The sequence below is a fragment of the Saimiri boliviensis genome, chromosome 2, assembly GCF_048565385.1.
Source record: "Saimiri boliviensis isolate mSaiBol1 chromosome 2, mSaiBol1.pri, whole genome shotgun sequence".
Taxonomy (NCBI): domain Eukaryota; kingdom Metazoa; phylum Chordata; class Mammalia; order Primates; family Cebidae; genus Saimiri; species Saimiri boliviensis.
Genome location: NC_133450.1, coordinates 191,981,960 through 192,008,890, shown reverse-complemented (window position 1 = coordinate 192,008,890; position 26,931 = coordinate 191,981,960). Strand labels below are relative to the sequence as shown.

The following is a 26,931-nucleotide window of genomic DNA, read 5'->3' as shown; positions in this document are numbered from 1 at the left end:
GTTTGTATACATGGGTTAGTGTGTGTTTATATATTTCTTTGCTCTGTCCACTTTGAGGACCTAGAAGCAGTGACAGCCCAGTACCAGTGAGCAACCTGGTGCCCAGATTTTGGTTTCTAAATACCATTCTCTAATAAAAGGGACCTTGGAAAGCCTTGAAAAAGTAGTTTATTCTAGTACCAGGTCAGTGGAAATACAAGATGAGCTTAAGGTATTTTGTGGTGTCAGAAAGTAGGGAAATACTTTTAAAAAGAAAGAAAGATGATACATGTCAAAAGGATACGGGAGCCAACCCAAAAGATCTCCCAGTGTTCAATGCTGTAATCATGAGCTACAAAATAACAATAATATTGGATTATGGCCCAGAGAATAAAAAATACCCATGAAGGTGGGGCACAGTGGCTCATGCTTGTTATCACAGCACTTTTGGAGGCCAACGCAGGCGGATCACAAGGTCAGGAGTTCAAGACCAGCCTGGCCAACACAGTGAAACCCCGTCTCTACAAAAAATACAAAAATTAGATGGGCGTGGTGGTGGGCACCTGTAATCCCAGCTACTGGGGAGGCTGAGGCAGGAGATTGCTTGAAGTCAGGAGGTGGAGTTTGCAGTGAGCCGAGATGGCATACTCCCAGACTTAAAAAAAAAAAAAAAAAAAAAAACCCATGAGTCCATACTGCTATGAATAAATGATTGAGTAGATAAATGGGAGAGAAAGAACAACTCTTCCCTTATAGAATTATTACAGATAATAAATGTGGACGGAATGAGGGCAATAGAAAATCACCATGGGAACACCACTGTAACACTTGCTTCAGTGAGACTCACCAATGAATGCAAAATTAATGGGCAGAACCTTAATAAATAAATATTTACCTAAAAAATCCTCTGCCCCAAATAAAACTAAAAAGAAAAATCGTGACTTTATGATGGAGAAACCTGGCAGCAATGCCCTCACATAAGTGATGAAGGTTACCATCACCAATAATCAGATACTGTGTCTTCCCTGCATACGCTGCACTGAAATGAGCATATCACCTCTGTGGTCATTGCCCTACACATCCACAAGCACATCTAATTATGGAAAAACATAAGACAATCCCAAAATGATGCACATTAGTCAGAACACCTGACCAAGACTTCAAAAGTGTCAGGGTCATGAAAGACAAGCAAAGACAGTGCTGTCACAGGTCAAAGGAGCCCAAGGAGAGACAGCACAGCTCTGTCCAGCATGGGGTCCTGGATCGGATCCCAGACCGGTGTAAGGAAATGAGCGGAACAGCCAGTGAAACAGAAGTGTGTAGTTTAGTTAATAGTGTTGCGCTAATGTCAGATGCTTGGTGTTGATCATTATACTGTGATAATGTGGATGTGAATATTGGGAAGCTGTGTGAGGGGTATTTGGGAACTCTGTTTTATCTGTGCAGCTCTTCTATATGTCTAGAATTATTTTAATATAAAAAGCCTTTGTTTTAAAGCTAACCAATGAAGAAAAGGGGAAAATACGTGTTCTTTGGTGAAAAGGTCGGAAGTGACTGGTGTAGAGGAAGGAACATCAAGAGCAGAAAGGGACTGTGCCTCCGTAAGGCACACTTTCATTTTACGGCCAGTTAACTGAGGCTTAGAGAGCTTGGGGGCCGTGGCCAAGGACACAGTGCGAGTACCTGGAGGGCAGGATTGGGCTCGGGCTTCCTGACTCAATGTGCCGCTATTTGATCTCACCATTTCTCTGCTCCAGAGTTGGATTATTCTGTAATTGTTCTGATAATGCTGTTTCTGCTTTGCATATTTTTAAAAGTAGATTTCATAGCCCTGGTTAAACATCATGTTGAGTCAAATACCACCCATGTTCCCTATTGTAGGTGTCTGTTTTCATCATTTCTACCCTCCAGGCGATGGCTTACGTATTTGCATTACTCTATTCAGCAGAAATTGGAGACCAGCAAAAGGCCTCCGTCTGGAACTTCCACTACCTCCAAGAGCACCTCCCCAACCCTCACGCCCTCCCCTTCACCCAAAGGGCACACTGCAGAGTCCTCAGTGTCTTCCTCCTCGTCCCATCGGCAGTCCAGGAGCAGCGGGGGCTCCAGCAGTGGCACCATCACAGATGAGGGTGAGTCCCCTGAGAGCCTGAAACACCCCACCTATTCCTCTCACCACGATGACCTGGCAGCAAGGAACTGCAAGGTGACCTTAATTGCTATAACCATCCTAGGTCAGGTTTTAAGAAAATTTACAACGAACATATCCTTACTCTTCTCTGAGTCTACCTTTTATTTTTGTCTTCACTGTGCGAAAGGTATGGTAACCTTCCTCAAAGAGTTTTTGAGTATAGGTGAGTCTTGAGTATAGGTGAGTATAGGAGAAGCATACACCCTTGAAAATGCTTCTCCATCACTAGCTTACTTTCCCTGGACCCTGTACCAATCAAGAGTCTTTCAGTTGAAAGCGAGAGAACCGCCACTCACACTGGTTCAAGGAAAAAAAAAAGGAACCTAACAATTCAATGGCTCATATAATGTGAGTGTCTAGGGTGTGCTTCAGCCATGTCTGAATCCAGGTGCTTTGGGAGTGTTTCTCTCCAGGTCTCAGGTAGGCTCTCTCCAAGTGGTGGCAAGCAGCTTCAGGCATACTTTTGTCTTCCTGCTAATTTTTCAACCCTAGCAGAAAGAGTGCTGCTTTCTCAGTAGATCCAGCAAAATCCCAAGTGTAAAGGCCATTGGCTTGACTGTACTAAGAATGTGTTGATTGGCCATGCCCCCTGGGTCAGTTGTCTGCTTTGGAGCTGGAGTTGGGGTCCAACCTGCTGACATTTGTGTATTAGAAGTGGGAAAGAAATAGTTTCTCAAAGCAAAATTTGGAAATACTGTTTCCAGGAGGAGGAGGATGGATGAGGGCAAGCAAAAGTAATTGATGTCCGCTGAAGCCAGGAGAGCCTTGGAACCTGCCTTGTGAATTCCAGGCTCCACAACCCCCATGCGGGGCATGAAGTGGGTGGCAGGGCAGGAGCAGAGGGTTTGCAGTCAGGCCCCAGGAAAGATAAAGGCAGACGAAGAAAGGAATTCCATCCTTTTAAACTGCCCTCTGGTGGCCCCCAGGAGCTGAGAGGTGGGAAGGAGAGAAGGAGGGAACTGTGGTGAGAGCTGGGGCCTGGCAGGTGCAAATGGACGAGTATAGATCAGCAAGGAGGAAGATCTGACTGTGCGTGTGGCCCTCACAGATGCATTTGCGGGCAGCTCGTCACTGCTGCAGCTGCCGAGGAGGAGGGTGCTGAGCAGGTTCTGCTGAGTAAGATAAGTTGGAATCACCTGCACAGGCTCTGGTCTGTACTAAGTTGATAAATGCATGCTGCCATTGGTATCGTCCTTATTTGGAGGCTGCTTTTATTGTTTTGTGATATTCAGTGTGATCATTTATCAAGGCTTCAGAGATTCACCAGCAAACTCATTCCTCTCCAACTGTGTTTTCTATATGGAGTCTTTTGAGTTTCACATTCGTGAATTCTCCCACCTCCGAGGCTTTTAGGAATTGAAGCCCCTAGAGATTCATTTAGGTATTTGTGCCCCATCGTTTTCCAAAAAAGAGTCTAGACAGTGGATGTCCATATGGACTGCCTGTACCCACTCTCTTTCCCTCTTGTTTATTATAAAAAACGGTTTGCAACACCCTAATTGGGATGAAAAAGGAAGAGGGCCAATAGCACTTTATTTTTAGAATAATTTCTCTGGTTTAGAAAGCCGAGTTTTCCCTTTGAGAGTTCCTGGGTCCTGAGGCAGTGAGCCCTTTGTGCTGTGCGTGTAAGATTGTTACAGGCCAGGGGCTATAATCCCCCCAAACAGTTATTTTTATGATATTCTTCTGGAAAATGTGTGGTCCCAGTCAAGGACACATGTGAGCTCTGCCCTGCCCCATCTCTGCATCTGCATTCCTTCTCTCTGGACTCCACCTGTTAGAAGCAGCAAGGTTTATGACATCATCTTTTCAGCCTCACATTTATTCCAGGAAGTTTTCTTGGGCAGTCCCTGGGTGCTGTAACCTGTGCACCCAGGAGAACTCACAGGGAGACAGACACATTCAACATAATGACATTGGAGTGTAACACAAGGTGAGGCCAACCCCGTTATCACCAAAGCACCATGTGCCGTGGAAGACTCCTCTGGCATGCGGGCACTCTCCCTGGACCATGATGCTGGGAAGAGACGGGCAGTGTGGTCCCAGAGCCCACTGTTTAATTTGTAGGAAATACCCAAGCCAGTTGTTAAACATATCCATTATTTACAAATTGCATGAACTCAAAATTAACTAAATTATATAAATATAAAGGTATATTGTACTTAAAATGTATTTTTTACTCATTTTTATATATTTTGTCTGTGTTCTTGAGGTTGTGTATATTTCCTATCTGTGCAGTGTGAATAGCCTGTAATGATGTGTTCCGACTGCGTCTCTGCTCAGCTTTACTTTCAGAGACATTAGATAGGTAGGTTGAAATTGGCTATGATGGGGGTATTTACACCATGGAAATTGGCAAATGCTGTCCATCAGGACTTGGTTTTTGTTTTTTTTTTTTTTTTAAGACAGGGTCTTAGTCTATCACCCAGGCTGGAGTACAGTGGCACAATCACAGTTCACTGCAGCCTCCATCTCCCTGGTCTCAAGCAATCTGGGGCTTGATTTGTTGTCTTACAGATACTGTCTAGATGTCATCTAGTTAGTGATGGGAAAATGTTAACAATGAGGATTAAACTTACAAGTGTGTTACGTCTGTAACTGATATTTTGTGAATAGCACGAAAAGTAGAGAAAATATTCTTCCAGTATTTGAAAACCATTATTTGATGCAGTCAGGTTGCTCACATGAAGTTCCAACATAAGTCTTTGTTGTTTCTTTTTATCTTTCTGGTTTATGTAAATAAAACTCTCAGCCAACATTCATGTTAGAACCATACTCCTTGGCTGTGGGTACAAGAGTAGGGCAAAAACAAATGAAAGCATTTGGTGAGAATCAGTTGGCTCTATGGAATTTATAAGAAAGAATATTGTATTCTTTATTATTTGTAAATTGTGTGCTGTACATCCTTTATGTTAGTAAAATCTGCAGTAGACTTACGTGCCTATATACATGCATACGTTTCCCCCCCAAGAGCTGTTATTAAACATTTCCCAGCACACCACTGTGGACCAAGGCTGCACGTGTAGGGAACGGCCAGAGCAAAGGTTTGGTGTTATGAAGTACAACAGACTATGTGTGGATTGAGATTTGATTTGTCTCATGCATTATCGCTCAGTAGCCTCTCCTCTGTGAAGGTTTCTAGTCCCTTGGGCTGGATCAGCTGTCCTTTCTGTCCCCATATACCCCTTCACCGTAGCACACATCACCCATGAGAAAAGTAGAGAATAGGCACCCAGCACAGGCCTGGTGGCTACACCACTGGGCTTGAGTCCCAGCTCTGCCATGGACTAGCAGGAGGACCTCACACAAGATGTGGTATCAAGCCTTTCTGTGCCTCAGCTCCTCATCTGTAAATGGGGACAGTAATAGGTTCTACCTCATTGGTGTTGTAAAGAGCAAGTAGGTCATCCATGTACAGGGTGGCTGATAGTGAACACTGTGCATTAGCTTTCGCCCTCATCATCTGTCCTCCCAGCCACACTGAGTTCCTTCATGACAGGGACCTCTCCATCCTTGTTACCCAGCATCCATGGGGCACAGTGGTAGTCACTGCTGGAAGGATGGATGGTTGATTGAATGAGTGAGGGAGTGAATAAAAGGAGGAACCCAAGCCTCCCAATCACTTTAAGCTGCCTCCACTGCCTCAGGACCTTTGCACCTGCTCTTCTCTGTCTTGATGCCACCTGAAGCTCTCCCTCCAATATCTGCATAGCTCACTCCTTCATTTACTGCTCATAGGTCACCTCATAAGAGTCTTTCCATCACCATCCTCTGTAAAACAGCATTTGTAAAACTGAAAACGCTATCATCTACCTTGATGCTGCTCTCTTCTTCCTTGCTGTCTTGCCTATCAGCCTTTTTTATTTTTTCTTTTTTTGAGACAGAGTCTTGTTTTGTAACCCAGGCTGGAGTGGGGTGGCATAGTGGCATGATTGCAACTCACTGCAGCCTCACACTCCTGGGCACAAGTGATCCTTCTGCTTCAGCCTCCCGAGTTACTGGGACTGCAGGCACACACATCACAACACCCAGCTAATTACTTTCAAATTTTTGTAGAGATGAAATCTCTTTAGTGTCAGGCCTGGTCTTGAACTTTTGGGCTCAAGTGACCTGCCATCCTTGGCCTCCCAGAGCCTTGGGATTACAGACGTGCACCACCTGCCCGGCCCCTGTCAGCCTTCCTGTTGTCTCTTTTGGTGTCTGTTGAGTCCCCCGGTGCCTAGTCTGTCAAATCTCAATTGAATATGTGAGTGAATATTTCTCCAAGCCCCTCAGGTGCTGGTCTTACCTCCTTTTCTTTATCCTCCCTGTTCTGACACTGCATATCTTCTCCTAGTGCCTTTCTGGCTCTGCTGTTCCACATCAATGCCTTTTTCTTTCAGGAAGGCCACAGCCTCTGCACACTTGGGCCAAACCCTGGCTCTGGTCTGAAGCCCACCACCTTCTTTCTTAAGTTCTTCCTCAGACTAGCTGAGGACTCACTGGCATTGGCATTTGCACAGGTGTTGGCATTTACGATGCCTTCTGGCACAGAAGAAGATCGAGTTTTAGTTCTGGCTGCTGGAACTCCGAGAACGTGAGGGTCACAGTCCAGAGGGAATCCGTGAGTCCTGGCCCAGACTCTCCGTGTTTTGCAGCCTGATGTGGAGTTTTGGTGATTACTGAGGACCTGCTTCGAGGGGAAGAGGGTGCACGTAGCTCAGGAGCGGGAGCCTGGCTGAGATCAGCTTTCCGTGTTGGCATTTCTTATCTAGAATTTCATTTGAAAAAGATTACCACTACTTTATAGAAGTTTAAAGACCACTTTTTGGATACATTTTACCGAATTCTAAAATGTGTATGTCTTGTTTTTTTTTTTTTAACCTTTCCCTCTTGAAGATGAACTGACTGGAATCCTTAAGAAATTATCTCTTGAGAAATATCAGCCCATTTTTGAGGAACAGGAGGTAAGGATGCTCTTTTTGAATGTCAATTTAAATCTTACTGTAAAAGAAAACGTTGTCTAAATGTGTAGGTTTTCATTTTGCAAGCCTAGGTTGATCTCTTGCACTGAGACAGCTGAGGAAATAGAATTTGTGCGCAGCGGGTCTAGCTCAGTTTGTTACTGTGAAATCCTGGGGACTTACAGCTTGCTTTGTTACGGTAGAATTTTGTAATTTTGAGAACTGCTCCATCTAGAAAAGTTTCTTTCTCTCCTGAAAACATTTTTTTGTTGTCTGCAATTGACTGGCAGAGTTATAGGCTTAAAGTGGGCTGATCATAAAACCTAAAGGAACCTGTGTAATGTGTCTGTAATGTAGGGTCTGTGGTAGTCTGAGAGAGTTCCTCTTTTTTAAAAGCATTCAGATTCACATTAAAAAAATTACTGTTCTGCAGTTTGATACTTCCTCAAAATATTAAAAATAAGAGTTACCATTTGACGCAGCAGTCCTACTCCTAGGTATATTCCCAAGAGAAATGAAGATGCATGTCCACACAGAAACTTGTACACAAATGCTCATAGCAGCATTATTCATGAAAGCCAAACTGTAGATACCACTCAAATGTCCATTGACTAATGAATGGATAAATAAACTCTGCCTGTGCTATGGAATACTATTCAGCCGTGAAAAGAATGAAATACTGGCACATGCTACAACATGGATGAACCTCGAACACATCTTGCTAAGTAAGTGGAAGAAACCAGTCACAAAAGGCCACGTAGAGTGTGCTTCCATTTATATGAAATGTCCAGACGAGGCGAATCTACAGACACACAAAGTAGGTTCGTGGTTGCCAGAGAGTTGGGTGGAGGGGTGGGCGGGCAGAGTGGACCGAGTAGGGAGTGATTAGAATGATACATGGTTTGTTTTTGGGTGATGAAAATGTTCTAAAACAGAGTGTGTGGTGGTGGTTACACAACTCTGTGAATATACTAAAAATCATTGAATTGTATAAATGGGGGAACTGTATGGTGGATGAAGTGTATCTCAGTAAGATGTTAAAAAATTTACTCTTTTGACCAAGTAAAACTCCTCCACTGGCCCACCAGCCACCAAGGCATAATCACTGTTTTAGAATATTCTAGTGAGCAGCTTAGTAGGTGAAAACTGTAATTGCAGAGCAATCGTGAGAATCACTCATTGTCCCCACCAGGCTTGAGGTGCAGTTGAGGAGCTTGTATTTTAGTTCAGGAAGCACACAGAGGGTGCAGCTGCTTTCCTCCTCCCGTTTGCTTTTCTGCCGTATGCAGTCTGCCATTCCTGCCTCCTTGGTGTTTTAAACCTCAGCAATGACTTTCTCCAAGAAATCTTTCCCGATTGCTGCCTGCTTAGAGAACACATCTCAAAGTACACTTCTGCTCCTTGAGGTATCGTGTCTCTGGCTCGTAAGGTGACATTTGTTCTGATTTCTTGGCCTTACCCCTTTTTTGAGCTGGCGTGTCTGCAAGTTCACCTGCCCTGCGTTGTTCAGAGGTAGTTGTGGTTGTCCAGCACAGAAACGGAGGAATATTTCAGCTGACGTACAGAGCTTCGAGAATGTTCACAGGAAGAGGAAGGCAGGCCATGTAGATTTGCTGTAGTTTTAATAACTCACCCATCTAGAAGTTTCCACAGCTTCTGGGGTCAGGAAAGGAGCTGGGGCCTGAGGCAGTGCCTTGGGGAGGGCTTGCAGCCACTGGCTGTGGACTTCTCTGTGCATTAGGTTCGCGTGAGGTTAGCTGAGACATTGTCCTCGCTTCTGCCTGACGCAGGTGCCTGTGCTTGCTGGGTCCAAGCTCAGTGTCTCCTCCTTTTACTTAGTTTCTCTCTGGCAACATATGAGCCGGCTATGCTGTAGGGGTACACTCTCTATATGGACCCAGTGTTCCCCTTGGAGGCTTTAGTAGAACTGAGGTTTTTAACCCTGCCGATTGCCACCCCCCCCTTGCCTCCAGACCCAGTTGCCATAGCTTCAGGGGCACTTCTCAGTCCCTTGCTGAAACTCCTGGAAGTATCTGGCATGTAGATAGCACTTTTCCCTAGTTTCTACCAGTAAACAGTTCTCCCCGTTTATATGCACTTGTAGTCATCAGTGAGAATTTGGAAGAGGAATGAAGTTAATTCGTGTTCCCATCTTGCCATATTGAAACTAAAGGCAGACTAACAATTTTCATCTTTCTACCTGTATTAAGGTGGATTTAGCTATGGGTATTGAAAAAGACAAAAATGATGGTACCTTAAACAAAATATAAGGTGATTTTTTTTTTCCACAGAAAGTTTGGACATGAGTCATCTAGGCTCCTTCTAGCTCTCTGCTCCATCCCCTCTAGTGTATATGGCTTATATCCTCAAAGTCCAATTTAGCTGCTGGAGCTCCAGCCATCACATCCACATTCCAGGCAGCAGGATGGAAGGAGACTGCAAAAGGACACATTCCCTCCTTTTTAAAGAGACTTCCCCAAAGTCCCACCCAGTCTTGTATCTCATTTACCAGAAGTTTATCACCTGACAATACTTATCTGCAAACGAAACTCAGAAATACAATGTTTTAACTATATGGAAATGTGCCCAGCTAAAAATTGGGATTCTGTTGCTTAAAAAAAAAAAATGGAGCATGAATATTGAAAGGATACTGGGATATTTCTGCCTCATTCCTGCTACTTCTTCACAAGTAGTCACAGGAGAGGAATTCTGTCTCTGGTGCCCTCCACCTAGAATAAGCCATGAGGGTTTGGTATCCCCCAGGGTTGACAGAGGTCAGAATTGGGAAGGTCAGTGCAGATGGAGAGGCAGAAGACTGATTGATGCAGTCATTCATTCAGTCAGCAAACACATACTAAGTACTTGAGACTCTGCCTGCCATACCCTCTGCCAGAGCCTAGTGCTGGGAAATACAGATGCCTGGAATACTCTGGAGCCCAGTGAAGGAGTCTGTGAAATGAGGGCCAGAGAAGACCTGGGCTGAGAGCTAAGCTGAACTCTGGAGAAATCGGGGGAACGGACCTGGAAGGGCACCTGGGAAGAGGGAGCAGGACTCATTGAGGGAGCCCAGTGCACTCTGGCTTGGCTGGAGCAGGACCAAGCCCAGCCCATCAGGAGGAGGGAGTGGAGGCTGACCAAGCAGGGCCTGGACAGCGTGCACTTGCGTCTGTGCGCCACAGGCTGGGACGTAGATGCTGGCTGGAAAAGTCTGTAGCCTCTGTTGTGGAGGTGGATAGGGGTTGGAGGGGCAGAAAGGGAAGAATAACAGGGAGGGAGAAACCAGTTAGAAGGTGGAGGGCCCCTCACCAAGAGGGCAGGTGTGGAGGACGTCAGAATCGCGAGGACTGGCCATGGTACCAGGCTGGATGTGGGGTCCCTGCTAGGGGTTGGGATGGTGGGGAGAGACTCGTGTCCAGCAGGGCCGGGGCAGGTGGTTTCTATTAAAACTGCATCACCCATCCATTCAGCTTCTCAGCACTCCGTGAGCTATAAAGCACCCAAGAGATACCAGGAGCTTGCTTTTGCCAGAGAGGTGGGAGTGCCTGCCTCTCAGAGAGGGCTAAGGACTGGTTAAGGGAACAGACTCTTCCCCAGTGACTCAAACCTGGCTCAAGGTTTGTGTTTGTTTTTAATCCAGAAAAGTAAAATGACTGTTAGCAGAGAAAAGGAAAGATGGGGGGTGGGGACAGTTTCAGAAAGAAAATCTCTATCCCTATATAAATCAAATGTTTTAAAGTAAAAAAAAATTAATCTTGTTAGGTATGAGGGAATAGAAAATAAAGCCTGCTTATAAAGTGAAAGACTAAGGATTCTCAAGAAGTTATGAAGTTTTATTTTAAATGACAATAGCATATCTCTAAAGTGTAACAGCATCTTGTAGTTTGTAAATGTAGATCGTAAAGGTGTTTGTAAACTCTCTTTGTAGATCCCACATCCACCCTGTGGTTTATATGGTGAGATTGTAATTTTTTGGTGGGGAAACTGAGGTAAGCCACCTGCCCAGTTCCCCCGGCAGTGAGTGGGAGTTGGCACCCTCTCTGTCTCCGGGACAACACTACCCCCTCCTCCTCAGCTCCAGCTGGAGACACGCGTGTGGGCAGCCAGTGCTTTGTCCCATCTCCCAGAGGAGCGCTGTTGTTGGAGTCTGATTTGTGAAGCTGTAGCATTGTCTGCAACAGCAGCTCCCCAGTGGGGAAGGCCTGGCCCAGGGACCCAATCCCTTAATGCTAAGGGAAGGTCAAGTCATGTTAACAAGGGGGCTGCTGCCCTCAGGAAAAGCCCATAAGGGAGGCCAGGGAATCTTCGGCTGAAGGGTGACGCGGCATTGTGGAGAAAGGCGAGGATGCTGGAGCCCTCGGCCAGGGTTCAAAGCGGAACTCTGCCACTTACTAGCCATGTTACTTTGAGTGCTTAAAAAAACAAACAACAAACAAAAAAAAACGACTCTGCCCCAGGTTTCCCTGTCTCCAAAATGGGGATCATGATCTGCCCCTCTGATGTCATGAGGGTTAAATGACTCATCTGTGTGAAGTCCTCAGAAGGTGCTTTGCACACATAGCACTGACTGCCCTCCTCTGGTCTGACGGTGACACTGGCTTCCCAGTGGACCTGGATTGGATCCTGCCAGGTGTGGACCCCCATGCCAGAGGTCGCTGTTGGACATGCAGGGTGATGGGTGTGCTTGCTTCATCTGAGCCCCTTCCGACCTTCCCTCCACCTTGCCGTAGAGGAACAGAAGCCAGTGGAGCAGAGGGCCTGATTTCCTGCCCAGGGCCCAGTCAGCGCTGGCAGCTGTTAGGCCCTCACCCATAGAAACCAAGGCTCGCACAGTTTTGAGATGCCCTTATTCTGAGCTCTGCTCTCATTCTCCACAGCCCTCTCTCCTTTCTTGCTTCTGCTTATTTCCTCACTCTGCCTTTCCACAGTCTGTCTCTGTCTCGTGCGTGGTGGGGAAACGAGGTGAGTCCCGCCATGCGTTTGTACGGTATCTGATGCTGTCAGCAGTGCAGCAACCTTGCAGTCGCCTTTCTAATAGCAGGATTTGGATTCCTCCTATTCTCGCCACCCAGATGACTATCTCAGAGATTTTCCTCACTTGGCTCATTTTAAGGGTCTTCCTAAAATGTATCTGTTAAGAAAATCCAAGAGCCAGATCTGAGGGGAGTTTGTTTTTTAAAAATGTTTTCAATGAAGCTTTAAACGTAAAGTGAGGACTGAGAAGTAGTAAATCATAACCAGTTTACTACTAATAAGCACCCACAGCTCATAATCATGAGATTTCTGTTGTGGCTGGGAAGAAAGTGTGGCATCCAGCAGACGGTGGCCAATCCCCTCTCTCTCCCCAGGTGGACATGGAAGCATTCCTCACGCTGACTGACGGCGACTTGAAGGAGCTGGGAATTAAGACAGATGGGTCCAGACAGCAGATTCTGGCAGCGATTTCTGAACTGAATGCAGGCAAGGTATTATTCTCTGTTTGTTGCATTTCCTTGTGTCAGACATCTGAGAGCTTCACCAGGGTCCTGGGATCTTGGGAAGATCTTAGTTCCTCTCCTCTGTCATGTGTGACAGTGAGCAGGCACTCACTACCTCCCAGAATGACCTGTTCCATTTTCAGACTTCTCCCCCCACGAGGTTTCTCCCCAAATGCAGCTAAAAATCTTCACTCAGGTAGTGTCAATGCACATGGCCAGGTGTTGTCCTCGGGAGCCCTGTGAAAGCAGAGCCTTCAAGCCTTTGGTTCAGATGTGCCCTGGGGTCAGGCTGGCCTGGGTGTGAATCCCAGCTCCTTCACTTACTCACTGTGTGGGTGAGGCAGACACCTCTCTGAGCCTCGCTGTCGCTATCTGTAGGGTGGGGATGATGGAATTGTGGCAAGGACTAAAATGCTCAGCAGAGCTCCTGGCACACACACAGCCGTCAGTCACTGTTGCTGGCTTCTCACAGTTTTGTCTCATGTTAAATTTCTCATCAGCTTTAAAGCTAAAGATGTCAGTTCCCACGCCCGCCCCCCCCTCCGCCGCCGTGCCCAACCAAAGGCACACACCAAAAACTAAAAGAAAAAAGGCGAAGCACCGCTTACATTGCAAGCTTTGTTGTAGTTGCTATTGAGCTGTTCGAACTCCTTCGTCGTCCCCTTTTTTCCTTGCTATAGGATGCCCTTTTCTGTTCCGCATTCTAGCAGCAATGTGCAGTACTTGTTTACCTGCTGCTTTTTCACACTTTGCCTAACAACTTTCCACTTGTTGGACGATAGTTTCATGCCTGGAATTTTGCTATTATAAATATTGCCAGAATGGACATCTCTGCCTTTTTCCTCTTTCTTTTTATTTGTTCTTTGAGCTGGCTTCCATGATATGTGGTGATAGCAGAGGGCATGGCCATTTTTGTGGTTCTTTCTGTTTGTCGCTGGACTATGCACAGACATACCGAACAGACCCGTAGCACCAGCAGCAAATAAATATTTACCCAGCACTTTATCATTTATAAATCACTGCATACGTTTCCTCATCGGTCTTGGAGACAGCGCAGGGAGGCCGGTGTCCTTACACTTACCTCATCTGGCTGGCGAGGGCGAGAGTCTGGGAGGCGGAGGATGGTGCGCAGGTCGTGCGGTGGTGGGCAGTGGGCATGGAAGCTAACCCAGGCCTCCTGCCTCCTTCTCTCCACCTCTGCAGCGCGCCGTGCTATGCAGAGGCCGCTCCTCCCAGCCCTGCCGGGATTGAAGGTGCTTGTTTTGTTGTCCCCATAGTCATTTGTATTACCTGCCTGAAGGCTGTGAGGTGATCCTTCAAAGTGAAGCCCTTAGCATTGCTTTGGGCATCCCAAGGCCAAGTAGCTTTCCTCCAGTCGGAACTCGTTCTTTCTCCTCTGTAAATGGCCTGACTCTCAACGTTTCTTGCCTGTTGTGTGGGCCTGAACCCACCTCACTTTACGTCTGGGGAAGCCCAGCCTCAGGGTTGGGCAGTGATGCCTGACTTCCAGACCAGCACCGCTCTGCTCTGCTGTTAGATGTCAGCGGGGAGGGCAGGGGGGCAAGGCAGGTATGGAGCTTGTCAGAGGCGGGCATCATCCAGGAAACTGAAGCCTGAGGGTGGCTCACAGAAGGCGAATCAACCAAAACAATCTCTAAAGACTGGGACATTAATTTATTCATGAAAAAGAGCCTTTGTGTCTCAGGCACTGTGTGGGTATTGACCATTCAGCGTCACTCCATGCCTAGCGTTGTGCCCTGAGCATGTCACACATTATAGTTATTCATTTAATCCGTATGAAAGCTGCTGAGGTCAGTTTCAGTTTATAGATGAGGAAATCAAGGCTCAGAGAACTTGCGGGATTCACCCAAGAGCTCCAGCTGCCTCGGTGTAACTAACCCACAGCACATAAAGGAGAGGCGGGTGGTGCTGTGAGAGCTCCTGGCTTATAGTCGGGGCTGACATCCCTGAGGAAGTGGCAGGGCAGCTGAGGTGTGAAGCAAGGCTGGAAACCACTGGGTAGAGGGATAGTAGAAAAATGCAGACTGCCGAGGGAAGCACACGTGCAAAGGCCCTGTGGTGGGGTGTGCAGTGTGTTTGAAGAACTAAAGAAATGGCTAGAGCACAGAGCAAGAGCCATGACATGTGGGGAGGCCCAAGGAACAGAGCAAGGCCACCAGGATGGTAGAGAGTGACTCAGTCAAGTAAGGGAAAGGGGTTTGGGGAGGGGAGGTGGGTGAGCGATGGGGAGGGGCTGTGGCCCAGGCATTAGAGGAGGCTTCCTCCTTCTGGCTGCCAGAGGCCAGATGTGTGAGCCAAGGAGAGGATGGAGTGGGGAAATTTTAGGCTTAAGCTGATTAAGAAAGAAGGACGGAAAAGGTCCTGGAGGCAGGGCCAGTGAGAGGACAGGCCAGGAGCTGATGCCACCAGATGGCAACTGCTAATGCTTCTGGAACCTTCCCTCTTACCTCTGTGGCTATGCCCTCCTTGGCCCAGGATCACAAAAAAGCAGACAGACTGGGCTAGTTTGCAAACCTTAGGAAACTTAACTGGCATCATCAGAGTGAAGGATGTGACATCTTGAGCCCATCCCAATGGGGGACATTCTTAAAGTTTTACGGACTGGGGCCTTTTTTTCAGTTTCCTCTCAAATTCATTGCCCCCTATTCCCTGTTCTGTGGCAGTCTGTATCCTATACTAAACAGGCCCCATCAGGAGAAGCAGAAGAAACAGCTGTTAGTGGTCCTGCTTAGGGGCCCAGCTCACCAGCTCCCAACCAAGAGGCCCAGGTGCCTGTGACATGCCAGGCCAAGGACACCACTTAGTCCCACCCATGTCCCTCCAATAGGCAGCATCCCCCTGCAAAGTCAGGCAGTTCCAGTAATAGGTGCAGAGGGAAGGAGCTGATCTGAACTAATTCCCTGGAGAAAGACCCTGTTATTCAAGAGTAAATAGTACCAGATAAAGTCCTCTGGAAGTGAAGACCACATATCATCATGAGTCAGAGAGAAAAGGCATGTTTAGGAGAAGTGTAATAGTACAAAAGCAAATTTAACTTCTGCTATATTTTTCTAAGTTAGCACTGCAACAGTGTGCTGGTTCTTAGATGTGCAAGAACTCTTCAGGCCAAAGGTGGCTTCCAAGAACCGGTTCAGTGCCCTTACAGCCTTCAGATGCTCTGGGCTTTGGGTATTCCAGACTGGACTTGCCTGACCCTGACATCAGGGGCTCCTGCCTCTTTCATTTTGCTATAGGGCATGAACTTCTCTTTGTAACATTCATACTCTTTCTTTTGTGACACAAGCGTGGACAACCAAGCGTGTGCACGCTTGTGTTGCACAAGTACCTGTCGTAGCTCAAGTGCTCAGTACACATTGGAGAGCCCAGACCAGGACACATGAGAGGGCGAGGCCCAGCTTTCCTTGCCCCAATGTCTTTCTAGCTGTGGTCCACAGCACACTGGTGGGTTTTATGTAATCCATTTAATGGGGCATGAGCAGCATTTTAGAAAATAAAATAGAAAATAGCAACATGCTTTTGCAGATAGGACAAAATGTTTCAGTTATATGTGTTTACATGAAAACGGTGTGTTATAAAATGCATTTTTTACATAATCAATAAGAGTGAGCATTTTGGCCTAAAAACTTTTTTAAGTGCCTATTTAAAAAAACCTGGCTCATAATATAATATCAGCAAGTCTTATTAGGCCCAGCAGTATCAGTAAGACATGGACCCTCAGCCTGCAAGCCATGTCACTTCCAGATGAGCCCACCCCAGTGTTGGAATTGTAATATATGCTTGAGTCTGCTCATTAGTTTGTTAGTTTTGAACGAGTTTCATATTGAAGGTTTACCAGAAGTGAGGAGTTAGTTGGTCCTAAGCCGTTGTTTCTTTCTGTTGCCCTTTTTTGTGATTGTCAGTGCAGTATATACTGATTTTATTAAATTTACACAGTACCAAAATGGTGAAAAGAATTGTTTTTAAGAAATCACAGTTCACTCGGAGGCCAACAGTGTTCACTGTTGGGCAGATTACTCTGCAGTGCTTTGTGTCCTTTTTTTTTTTTCTTTTTTAAAGAGAGGAAGTCTTCCTGTGTTGCCCAGGCTAGCCTCAAACTCCTGGCCTCAAGGGATCCTCCCACCTCAGCCTCTTGAGTAGCTTGGATTATGGGCACGTATCACCACATCCTTAAATTTGTTTTAAACATGACTAAGATAAACTTGGGTCTGTAATTTTATATCCTGCTTTCTTTAATATGAAATACATGCAGCTACTCATGTCATTAAGAACTCTTTTTCGTATATATTTGCATAGATGTGCTAAAATTAATTTGAAAAAAATTTCTACCTGTTATGTACATTTTCAAACGTTGTATAAATGGTGCTGCAATGGACGGCTTTGTGTCTGAGGCCTTCCAGCCATCTCCTCACAATAGATATCTAAAAGTGGAATTACAAGAGTCCAAGAGTCAGAATCAAGGCATATGTACATCTGAATGACTTTCTGAAAAGAGCCAGTGAGCAGTTCGACTGGCTGTGAGTGTGTGAGAGTTTGTTCTTTTCACTGCAGCTTTGCCAGTATTACTATCAGTTTGTTTTTTAAATCTTTATAATAATTTGATAGGTAAAAAAATGTACCTTGTTTTAATTTGTACTTTTTGAAATACTAGATAGGTGAATCTTTTTTCTACATTTGGCTATTTATTTTTTTTCCTTTTGAGAATTATCAGGCAGGTTCTTTGAAACTCAGGGATTTTTAAAGGGCAGTTATCATTATCATCTTCAATCAGTTGTTGATCCAGGAAACAATTATGGTTTTAATCATCTACAGCTCCCTCCTAACGTTAGCAGGCAGCAAGGGCCGGAACCCTATCTCGCCCTGACCTCATTTCTCAGGCAATTAAGGCTAAGGTGGTGTATAATAACAAAATTGCTGTCAACCCTTCCATTTGCCTTTGAGCCCTCTGCAGTTTGCACAGTGCCACCCCATTCATTATCTCAGGGTGAGCTTCAGCGCTGCCTTGGCAGGTAACATTATCCCCATTTTACAGATACTTAGCGGAAAAGGGGCGGGCCTGGATGCTGGCACTAATTAGTGGTAGCTGGGGTCCAGATCCTCTGACTTGGCTTCCAGTGCTCTTCATATCCTGCAGCCTTTGGATCTCGTCGATAGAATCTGGAGGGCATTTTTCCAGCTTATTTAAAATTGCTTGGATGGGTTGGCATGAGGGGAGAATCTTAATGTCCTCTTGAGTCTAGGAGGCCTTGTCCACCCAAGAGGTGTCTGTGTAGGGGTCTGGAGAGGGGCCCCTCTGGACCAGGGGGAGTCCATGAAATAAAGTTTGAAGTCTGGGCTCATTCCGTGGATTTTTCCCCCTTTTCACTCTTAGTAGAGAACAATCTGCCAGACATGATACATTTTTAATTTACTTTACATTTTGACTATATTTATTAATTTTTAAAAATATGTTTAATCCACTGCTGCCCTCTGAAGATAGAACCTGTCTGCCTCCAGCTACCCCCACAGGGTCTGGTGGGTAAATGTGCTAAAATTAATTTTTTAGAAATTTCTACCTGTTGGTTATATAGATTTCCAAACTTTGTATAAATGGTGCTGCAGTGGGCAGCTTTGTATGTGAGGCCTTCTAATCATCTCACAGCCATCACCTGTGGGGCTGTTATCATCCCTGTTTTGTAGATGAGGAAACTGAGGTCCAGGGAGATTAAGTATCTTGCTCAGGGTGACCCAACTAGCAAATAAGAGAAGTGGGCTCTGAACCTAGACTGTGACAGGGTCTTGCTCTTTTGCCCAGGCTGGACTTGACCTCCTGGGCTCAAGTGATCCTCCCACCCCAGTCTGCGAGTAGCTTGGACTACCAGTGCATGCTGCCATGCCCAACCCAATCTCTGTTCTTTGTTTTTTTATAAAAAGGTTTTTTTTTTAAATTTCCATAGGTTATTGGGGAACAGGTGGTGTTTGGTTACATGAGTAAGTTCTTTGGTGGCGATTTGTGAGATTTTGGTGCACTCATCATCCAAGCAGTATACACTGCACACTATATGTAGTCTTTTATCCCTCACCCCCTTGCCACCCTTTCCCCCGTCCCCACAGTCCACTGAGTCATTCTTACGCCTTTGCATCCTCATAGCTTAGCTCCCACTTATGAGTGAGAACATGCAATGTTTGTTACTTCATTCCTGAGTTACTTCACTTAGAATAATAGTCTCCAGTCTCATCCAGTTTGCTGCAAATGCTATTAATTCATTCCTTTTTATGGGTGAGTAGTATTCCATCATATATATCTATATATATAACAGTTTCTTTATCCACTTGTTGATTGATGGACATTTGGATTGCTTCCACGTTTTTGGAATCGTAAATTGTGCTGCTATAAACATGTGTGTGCAAGTATCTTTTTCATGTAATGACTTCTTTTCCTCTGGGTAGATACCCAGTAGTGGGATTGCTGGATCAAATGGTAGTTCTACTTTTAGTTCTTTAAGGAATCTCCACACTGTGTTCCATAGTGGCTGCCCTAGTTTACATTCCCACCAGCAGTGCAGAAGTGTTCCCAGATCACTGCATCCCCACCAACGTCTCCTGTTTTTTGATTTTTTTATTATGGCCATTCTTCAGGAGTGAAGTGGTATCACATTGTGGTTTTCATTTGCATTTCCCTGATCGTTAGTGATGTTGAGCATTTTTTCGTATGTTTGCTGGCCATTTGTATATCTTCTTTTGAGAATTGTCTGTTCATGTCCTTAGCCCACTTTTTGATGGGATTGTTTTTTTCTTGTTGATTTAGTTGAGTTCATTGTAGACTCTGGATATTAGTCCTTTGTCAGATGTATGGATTGTGAAGATTTTCTCCCACTCTGTGTGTTGTCTGTTTACTCTCCTGTTTCTTTTGTCATGCAAAAGCTCTTTAGTTTAATTAAGTTCCAGTAATTTATCTTTGTTTTTATTGCATTTGCTTTTGGGTTCTTGTTCATGAAATCCTTGCCTAAGCCAATGAGTAGAAGGGTTTTTCCAATCTCATCTTCTAGAAGTTTTATAGTTTCAGGTCTTAGATTTATGTCCTTAATCCATCTTGAGTTGATTTTTGGATAAGGTAAGAGATGAGAATCTAGTTTCATTCTTCTGTATATGGCTAGCCAACTAACGCCAGCACCATTGGTTGAAAAGGGTGTCCTTTTTGTTTTTGTTTGCTTTGTCAAAGGTCAGTTGACTGTAAGTATTTGGGTTTATTTACGGGTTTTCTATTCATTCCATTGGTCTGTGTGCCTATTTTTATACCACTACCATACTGTTTTGGTGACTATGGCTTTAGAGTATAGTTTGAAATCGTGTAGTGTGATGCTTCCAATTTGTTCTTTTGGCTTAGTCTTGCTTTGGCTGTACAGGTTCTTTTTTGGTTCCATATGAATTTTAAAATTGTTTTTTCTAATTTTGTGAGGAATGATGGTGGTATATTTATGGGAATTGAATTGAATTTGTAGATTGCTTTTGACAGTATGGTCACTTTCACAGTATTGATTTTACCCATCCATGGGTATGGGAATATGTTTCCATTCGTTTGTGTCATTTATGATTTCTTTCGGCAGTGTTTTCTAGTTTTCCTTATAGAGGTCCTTCACCTCCTTGGTTAGGTATATGCCTAAGTATTTTATTTATTTATTTATTTATTTATTTATTTAGTAGCTATTGTAAAAGGGGTTGAGTTCTTGATTCGATTCTCAGCTTGGTTGCTGTTGCTATATAGAAGAGCTACTGATTTATGTCCATTAATTTTATATCTGAAAATGTTACTAAATTCTTTTATCAGTTCTAGCAGCTTTCTGGAGCTGTCTTTAGGGTTTTCTAGGTCAACGATCATACCATCAGCAAACAGTGACAGTTTGACTTCTCTTTACCGATTTGGATGCCCTTTCTTTCTGCTGTCTGATTGCTCTGGCTAGGACCCAGTCTCTGTTCTTAACCTCTGAGTTTTGCTGCTTCTCAGCCTGGTATGCAGTGATGATGTTTTCTGGGCTTAACAGAACATTCACATCACCCTTTTGTCTCATCTGAAAATGTGTGTATAAGGGGGCAGGGAGAGTTATAGGAATACAGTGAGAAGTGAATCTCTATGAAGATGAATCTGACAGCTTTTGGGCAAAACGGAGCAAAGGCAGTTCAAACTCTTAATCCTGTAGCAGAAGGAAACTTGGCTCCCACTGAATTTTCTGGCAATCTGAGGACTGGAAAGATGCACAGAGGTGCAGGGAAGGAGGCCTCACATCTGGGCCGTGGGACTCAGGAGGAGTCAGTCCTGTCCTGAGCCCAGCCTCTCGCTGTGTCCAGGGGCTTGGGGTCCTACATTCAGGGCCTCTGCAGCACTGACAGGCTGCAATGGTGGGAGCTGGGGCGATTCTGACTCAGTATGTTTTTTATTAAACTCCGTACTCTTTCAATTAGTCATTTATTTCCCCCAAGATGCCCATGGGTTTTTCAAGTATGAGTTGAACATTAACGACACTGTCAATTGAATTAATGGTTAAAAGGTTTAACAGGACTTTCTGTTTCTGTTTTCAATTTTCTCCACAGGGACGCGAGAGACAAATTTTACAGGAAACCATTCACAACTTCCATTCTTCCTTTGAGAGCAGCGCCAGCAACACCAGGGCCCCTGGCAACAGCCCCTGTGCGTGATCCTCCTTCCCGCAGCCGCCAGCGTGAGCTCTCTGAATCCCGGGACCCCTTCACATGGCCAGGGCCCCAGCCCCAGCCCCACCTCCATCACACTGCTGTGCCTTAGTCACATTATTCCCCGTGCTCGAAATGCCCCACTTCACGTCCACTGCATTCGTTGGTAGTACTTGTTACTGTAACAAACTTCGTACAGAGACATTCCTATGTAACATTCCAGTGGGGGTGCTTCTGGTTGGCAGGTGGTTTCACACAGTGATGCGGGGACTCAGCTTCTTTCATCCTGTGCTCTACCCTCCCCGGGAGCGTCAGAGTTTGCTTCTGGCTGGCAGCAAGGGAAAGGGACGATGGAGAAGGCACAGCTGCTTCTTACCTGCCTTGCTCTTAACTGGCACACATCACTCCTGCTTAGGTCCTCTTGGCTGCTGGTAGTCATGTGACCCCACCTGGAGGCAGACGAGGCTGGGATGTGCAGTCTCCGTAGAGTGGTTTCCCAGCAACAACTTTTGACTTAGATGGGGGTTATGTATTATGGTGGGAGGTTAGCCCCCCTGCCACATCTTCCCTTAAAACTTGTAACTTGTCCCTCCTGGTCCAAGTCACCTCTCAGATGAAGTCTTTTTTTTGACCCCCTTTCAACCGCTGGGTGCCTTCCTGCTGTGTATGTGACTGCTCTAGCAATTCCACTGCACCTGCTGCATCCAGCTTGCAGCACGCGTTCGAGATGTGTATGTCAAATGCGTTTTTCTTTATTCCAAAGACAGTCTGTTTAGAGGGAGAGAAGAGGAGGCCTGCTGTGTGGATCTCTTCTCCCTAGCTTTTTCAGTTTCCTTATCTGCAAGGTGGAGGGTCAGACCAGATGATGCTCTGCTACTCCGCAGTGCTCACCCGTATCACTGCAGGGCTTTCTGCACTGAAAGTAGAAGCAGAAGACTAATGGGTCACGTTGTGAGTCTCTGGTGCTCAAAGGTTCTAGGCAAAGAAGTGACAAATTTGGAATTTCGTCTAAATTCTGTTAATGTGTTCCTCAAAAGGGAATTGGCTTGTGTTGTTTCCTACCATATCATATTATATGAGAGGGGGCCTGACTTTTAAAACCCAGTGGCTTTCTGAAGTTTTCCAGTGAGTGACTCATTCAGCCAGTGCTTGTTGCATTTATGTTAGATACCAGGCCCTGAGTGTGCAGACACAATCCAGAGCCTTCAGGCTCTCGACAGGCAAGAGAATACCTGTAAACACAGTCACAGCCTTGAGAAGCAGCTTCGGGGAGTGGAAAGACTGTGCTCTGGACTCAGGTTCAAAGTTCATATGCAGCTCTATGGCCTCTTAGTTGGAGCTTAGAACCAGTGTGCGTGAAGTGCTGGGTCTGCAGGAAGTAGCCAGTAGATGGTAGGCTTCACAGAACTCTAATCCCTACCCTGAGCTGTGTGAGCCATGTGTTGGTCTCCTTGGGAGGTACTGTCTCTCATCTGTCCCTCCCCCAGCCATGAAAGCCCACGCCCCTATGCTGGCTTTCAGAGGTAGTCGTTACCCTTCTGCCCAGAGCCTCGTAGTTTTCTTCCCCTGCCCTGATAGCGGGTATTTTTCCTCTAAATCCTCTCAGCCTTCTACTCACAGAAGCCAGCTTTCCACAGGACTGAAGACAAAGTATTTCGTTTATCTGTTACTGACAGACACATTTACAAAGGTTTCTCATGTCCCAGCCTTTTTAAGGAGACACACTCATTCATCGCCTACTATGTGCTGGCAGCTTTACCTTTGTCATTTCATCCTCCTGGCCACCCTGGAGGTGGCATTGTGTAACTTCATCTTGCACATGCAGGAAATGGATGCTCAGGTGAGGGAAGCTGCAGATCCAGGCTCAGAACCAGACCTGGTGGGCTTGCAAGCCTGTGCCTTTTCCACAAACTCCTATAGACTCCCTGAGCGACAAGTGCTTGTGATTCTTGTTTTAATTTACTGGTGGCTTCAGGGATTAACAGTAGACCTAGAATTGTTTGCCTCTGAAATTCATGGCCCCCGACATTATGTGCTTTGAGGTTTTGTGCTTGCTTTCTGCTATGGTCCTGTTTCTTTCATAACCATATACTGGCATAGCTTACACTCAGGTAAGTTTCACTGAACACCAGTGATAAACAGGAGCTGTGCCGGGGGGTCAGCTTTCCACAGATGTAGACCTCCATGAATACACTGGATGACCCTGGACAGAGCGAGGCTATTCCCATTTTGCAGACAGGACAACAGAGGCTCCAGACAATGCCTCTTTTTTCTTTTTCACTGGACTCAAGTGACCAGGGCTTTTTCCCCTAGGCCAGTCGTCCCCAAACTTTTTACACAGGGGGCCAGTTCACTGTCCCTCAGACCGTTGGAGGGCCGCCACATGCTGTGCTCCTCTCACTGACTACCAATGAAAGAGGTGCCCCTTCCTGAAGTGCGGTGGGGGGCCGGATAAATGGCCTCAGGGGGCCGCATGCGGCCCGTGGGCTGCAGTTTGGGGACGCCTGCCCTAGGCACTTTGTGTACTGGTTCACAAACGGTCCCTGGCACCCTTTCTGGGCAGGTTTGGATGTGGCTGGCAGGCAGGGAAGAGAAAGGGCACCCTAGCAGGGGCATGTGCAGAGGCAGCATGTAATGTGTAGGTTATAGATTGTCAAGGAGGAAGGGTCAGTCGGGTGCTTGTTTTTCTGATGTTTGGTCCTTGGTCACCCCCTTCCCACCCCGCGTGTCCCCAGCCTGCCTCCAGGAGGCTGTTCCCCCCATGAGAAGTACCTCCCTTGCTCAGTGACCTTCACCAGCATTTCCCAAAAGTGTGCTTCTTGGAACCCTAGTTCCTTCCACAGGATGTGAATAGGTTTTTCATGAAGAAAAGTAGGGGTGCGTGTGTGAAAGTGGGGTGAGGTTCCCTGGTGGAGTAATTTGGCAGCCACTGAGCTAAAGCAAGCTACGTGATTGCTGCAGGCCTCTTAACCTCCAGTATGCCAGCACGCCTCAGGCCTCTTCACAGGGCCAAGAAGCTTGCGGCGTCTCCCACATTACTCTGACCACTTCTCCACGGTGCTTTTGCAAGACTGAAATTCCTTGGACACCACTGGGGAAGCCCTGCTTTGGTGGGAACAGTGGCAGCCGTGAGGCCTCGCAGCCCTGGGAGTGGGTCAGGGCCGTTGGTGGCCACCCTTTTTCTCCCCAGCAGCTCTCTGCAGAGGTGGCCTACCTGGCAGTGGGACATCGGGACATGGGGCCTGCTTTAGATGGCAGGGCCCCTGTTCCGAGAGTGCTCCATCCTGAGGCTCTCCTGTGGGGTGGAGGGCATTGTTTCCCAGCACCCACGCGGCGTCTTGCTGGTGTGCTAGAGGTCCACGCCCCCGCTGGCCAAGGAGGGCTCCTGCCTCTTTACTTCAGCACCACAGAATTCTATGGAGGCCAGCTGGTTTTGTGAGGAGAAAGTTTACTTTTTAATTCTTTTGTTTACCAAACGCTTACTTAGCATCTGCTCTGTGCCAGCTCCACTCCTGTACTCTGCCTCCAAAGATGAAAAAGGACTTCTCTGCCCTCAAGGGAACCCCGCAGTGTCTTAGAGGAGACAAGCGCATCAGTGAGATGGTGCGGTGACGAAGTGTGCTGGGTACGCCGCTCGGGGAAAGTCACCAGCGATGGCTCAGGCTCATCCTGGGCAGGCCTCAGAGCAGAGAGCTGGAGTGAGACCTTGAAGGGCAGGTTTGGGCAGGAAAGAGAAAGGGCACCCCAGCCGAGGCACGCACAAAGGCAGCATTAACGTGTATGTTATAGATCGTCAGGAAGGAGGGGTCAGTTGGGTGCCTGTTTTTCTGATTTTTGGTCTTTTGAAATGAGTAGAAGCAACCTCTTACCCTGGAAAGAGCACTGGGCCTAGAGTCAGAGCTAGTGCTGCATGACGTTGAACACGTTTCTTCTTCCCTCTGAGTTTCAGTTTCCCTTTTGGATCAGGTGAAAGTGAGAAAGCCCTTTTCACACTGTGAAGTGCAGATGTGAGAAACCTCACAGGTGGTTGCACATTTTAAATCCTTTCTCTCACCTCCCATCTCTCTCCCTTCTGCCTGGACATAGCCATGGCTGGGTGGGTGAGGCCAGAAGAAACTGCGTCTGGCAAGAGGTAGCAGCTGCTGCAGTGGCTCTGCTGGCATCAGAGCGCACGGAAATGAGGGGTGGCCGACGGATCTGCCCTCCACATGTGCCTGACCCTGGTCTTGGTGTCATTGGGATTCCCAGCACAGCGGACAGAAAGAAAGGCAGTTTGGCCAAGTCGTAGAAGCTGATCCACGGGGCAAAAAGAGGGCAAGGAACCCGTCCCTCTTCTGCTTACCTAGGAGCTGCCTGAAGACATCGTCACACAGGCCAGGTGAGAGGCTGGACAACTTTGTACATCTGCGCTACCTGTGCTTCCAAGTAAATGCCTCCTGAAGGGCCCGGGACCCTGCCTCAGAGGACTCTGCAGCGAGATTGAAGGTGCTGTCAGCAGAAGGCGCTGTGAAGCACCATCCTGTCGCTCTCCCTGTCCATTCCTAGCAAATTAATTGTGTCTTGTTAACCAGCAGCTCCTATCCAACAAGTAAAAAGACCTAATGTTTTCCCTTAAAAAGCTGATACCAAATTCTGCAGGACTGGCCTGCAGAGGGAATCTCCGTGTGTGAGGTGGATCCTCTGGCCTCGGGGGGCTCTGCTCCTCCTTAACATACAGCCTAAGAGTGGATTTAGACCTGGCCTTAATTTCATCCCCCCAGCTGAGAAGCCAGACCCCAAAATATAGTTGTTGCTGAAGCTTGGGAATGACAGAAGGGAAATCCACACAGAATCACAGGTAGTGAGCTCGAGGACAAAGCCCAGGTCACCTGTGCTCAGCTCCTTTTCCCTGGCACTACACTTCCTTCCCAAGACTGAGACCACGTCTCCCTGCTCCTGAGAACCCCCTTCCCTCCAGGAACCCCCCTGCCAACTCGGGATCCTGCCCAGCTGAGTGGCGCCATCTCATTAGCATAGCCCTCCCAGGTTCCTGCTAGAGCTCACTCCCAGGGCTGAGACACAGGGCATGGCCATCCTAGTCAGGGAGGCCCTGTCTCCACCCCCAGCTGGCTGGAGTGGGTTTGGCCTTCCCCTGTAGGGCCTTCACTAGGGCCACTGTTTCCGCTGCCAAGAGTCTAGGATGCCATTTTTAGTTTCTGGCCAAGGGAGTGAGTTTCCAGTTTCCTCACCATAGACACTTATTTTACTGTTATGTTTATATAGGGACTTAATTCTTTGAAAGATTCTTGCTTATTGGCCTGTGTATATTAAATGACGTGAAGTTATCTTCCCACTTTGACTGCATTCATCCAGGGTGTAAAACACTGCCCAGATTCCTGCCTGTGATGGCTGCTATGCAGCAAGCCCCTGGGTCTACCAGGTGCAGCTTCTAAAAGTCACCTTGCCTCATCTTCACAGGAACCCTGTGAGGCAGCCTGAAACTGCCCCTTCTGTCGATATGGCGACTGTGGCACGCAGATGCTAACCAACTTTGCCAGGGTCACACAGCTGACCAGGGACAGTCTCACACACTCTTCTTTGTGTCTTACTGCCTGTCGTCAGCACAGGGGGGAACGTGGAATTAGAATAAGCCCAGCCAATATCACAAATAAACAAAACC

The 26,931-nt window shown here is 46.7% G+C and overlaps 1 protein-coding gene across 7 annotated transcripts in view; it reads left to right on the top strand.

The window, feature by feature from the left end:
* Positions 1-26,931, top strand: part of ANKS6 (ankyrin repeat and sterile alpha motif domain containing 6) — a 90,324-nt gene that overhangs the window by 43,596 nt on the left and 19,797 nt on the right. For 2 of the 7 annotated variants that reach the window (XR_012516649.1, XR_012516646.1), the window contains 5 exons: positions 1,925-2,111; positions 7,049-7,116; positions 12,459-12,575; positions 21,174-21,270; positions 25,359-25,650. Coding sequence is in view for 3 of the 7 variants with exons in the window: in XM_039474983.2 (XP_039330917.1) it covers positions 1,925-2,111; positions 7,049-7,116; positions 12,459-12,575; positions 21,174-21,270; positions 25,359-25,408 (519 nt within the window). In the remaining 4 variants the exon portion in view is untranslated. Of the gene's footprint in view, positions 1-1,924; positions 2,112-7,048; positions 7,117-12,458; positions 12,576-21,173; positions 26,595-26,931 lie in introns of those variants that run through there. The other 5 variants (XM_039474986.2, XM_039474985.2, XR_012516647.1 and 2 more) reach the window with 4 other exon arrangements.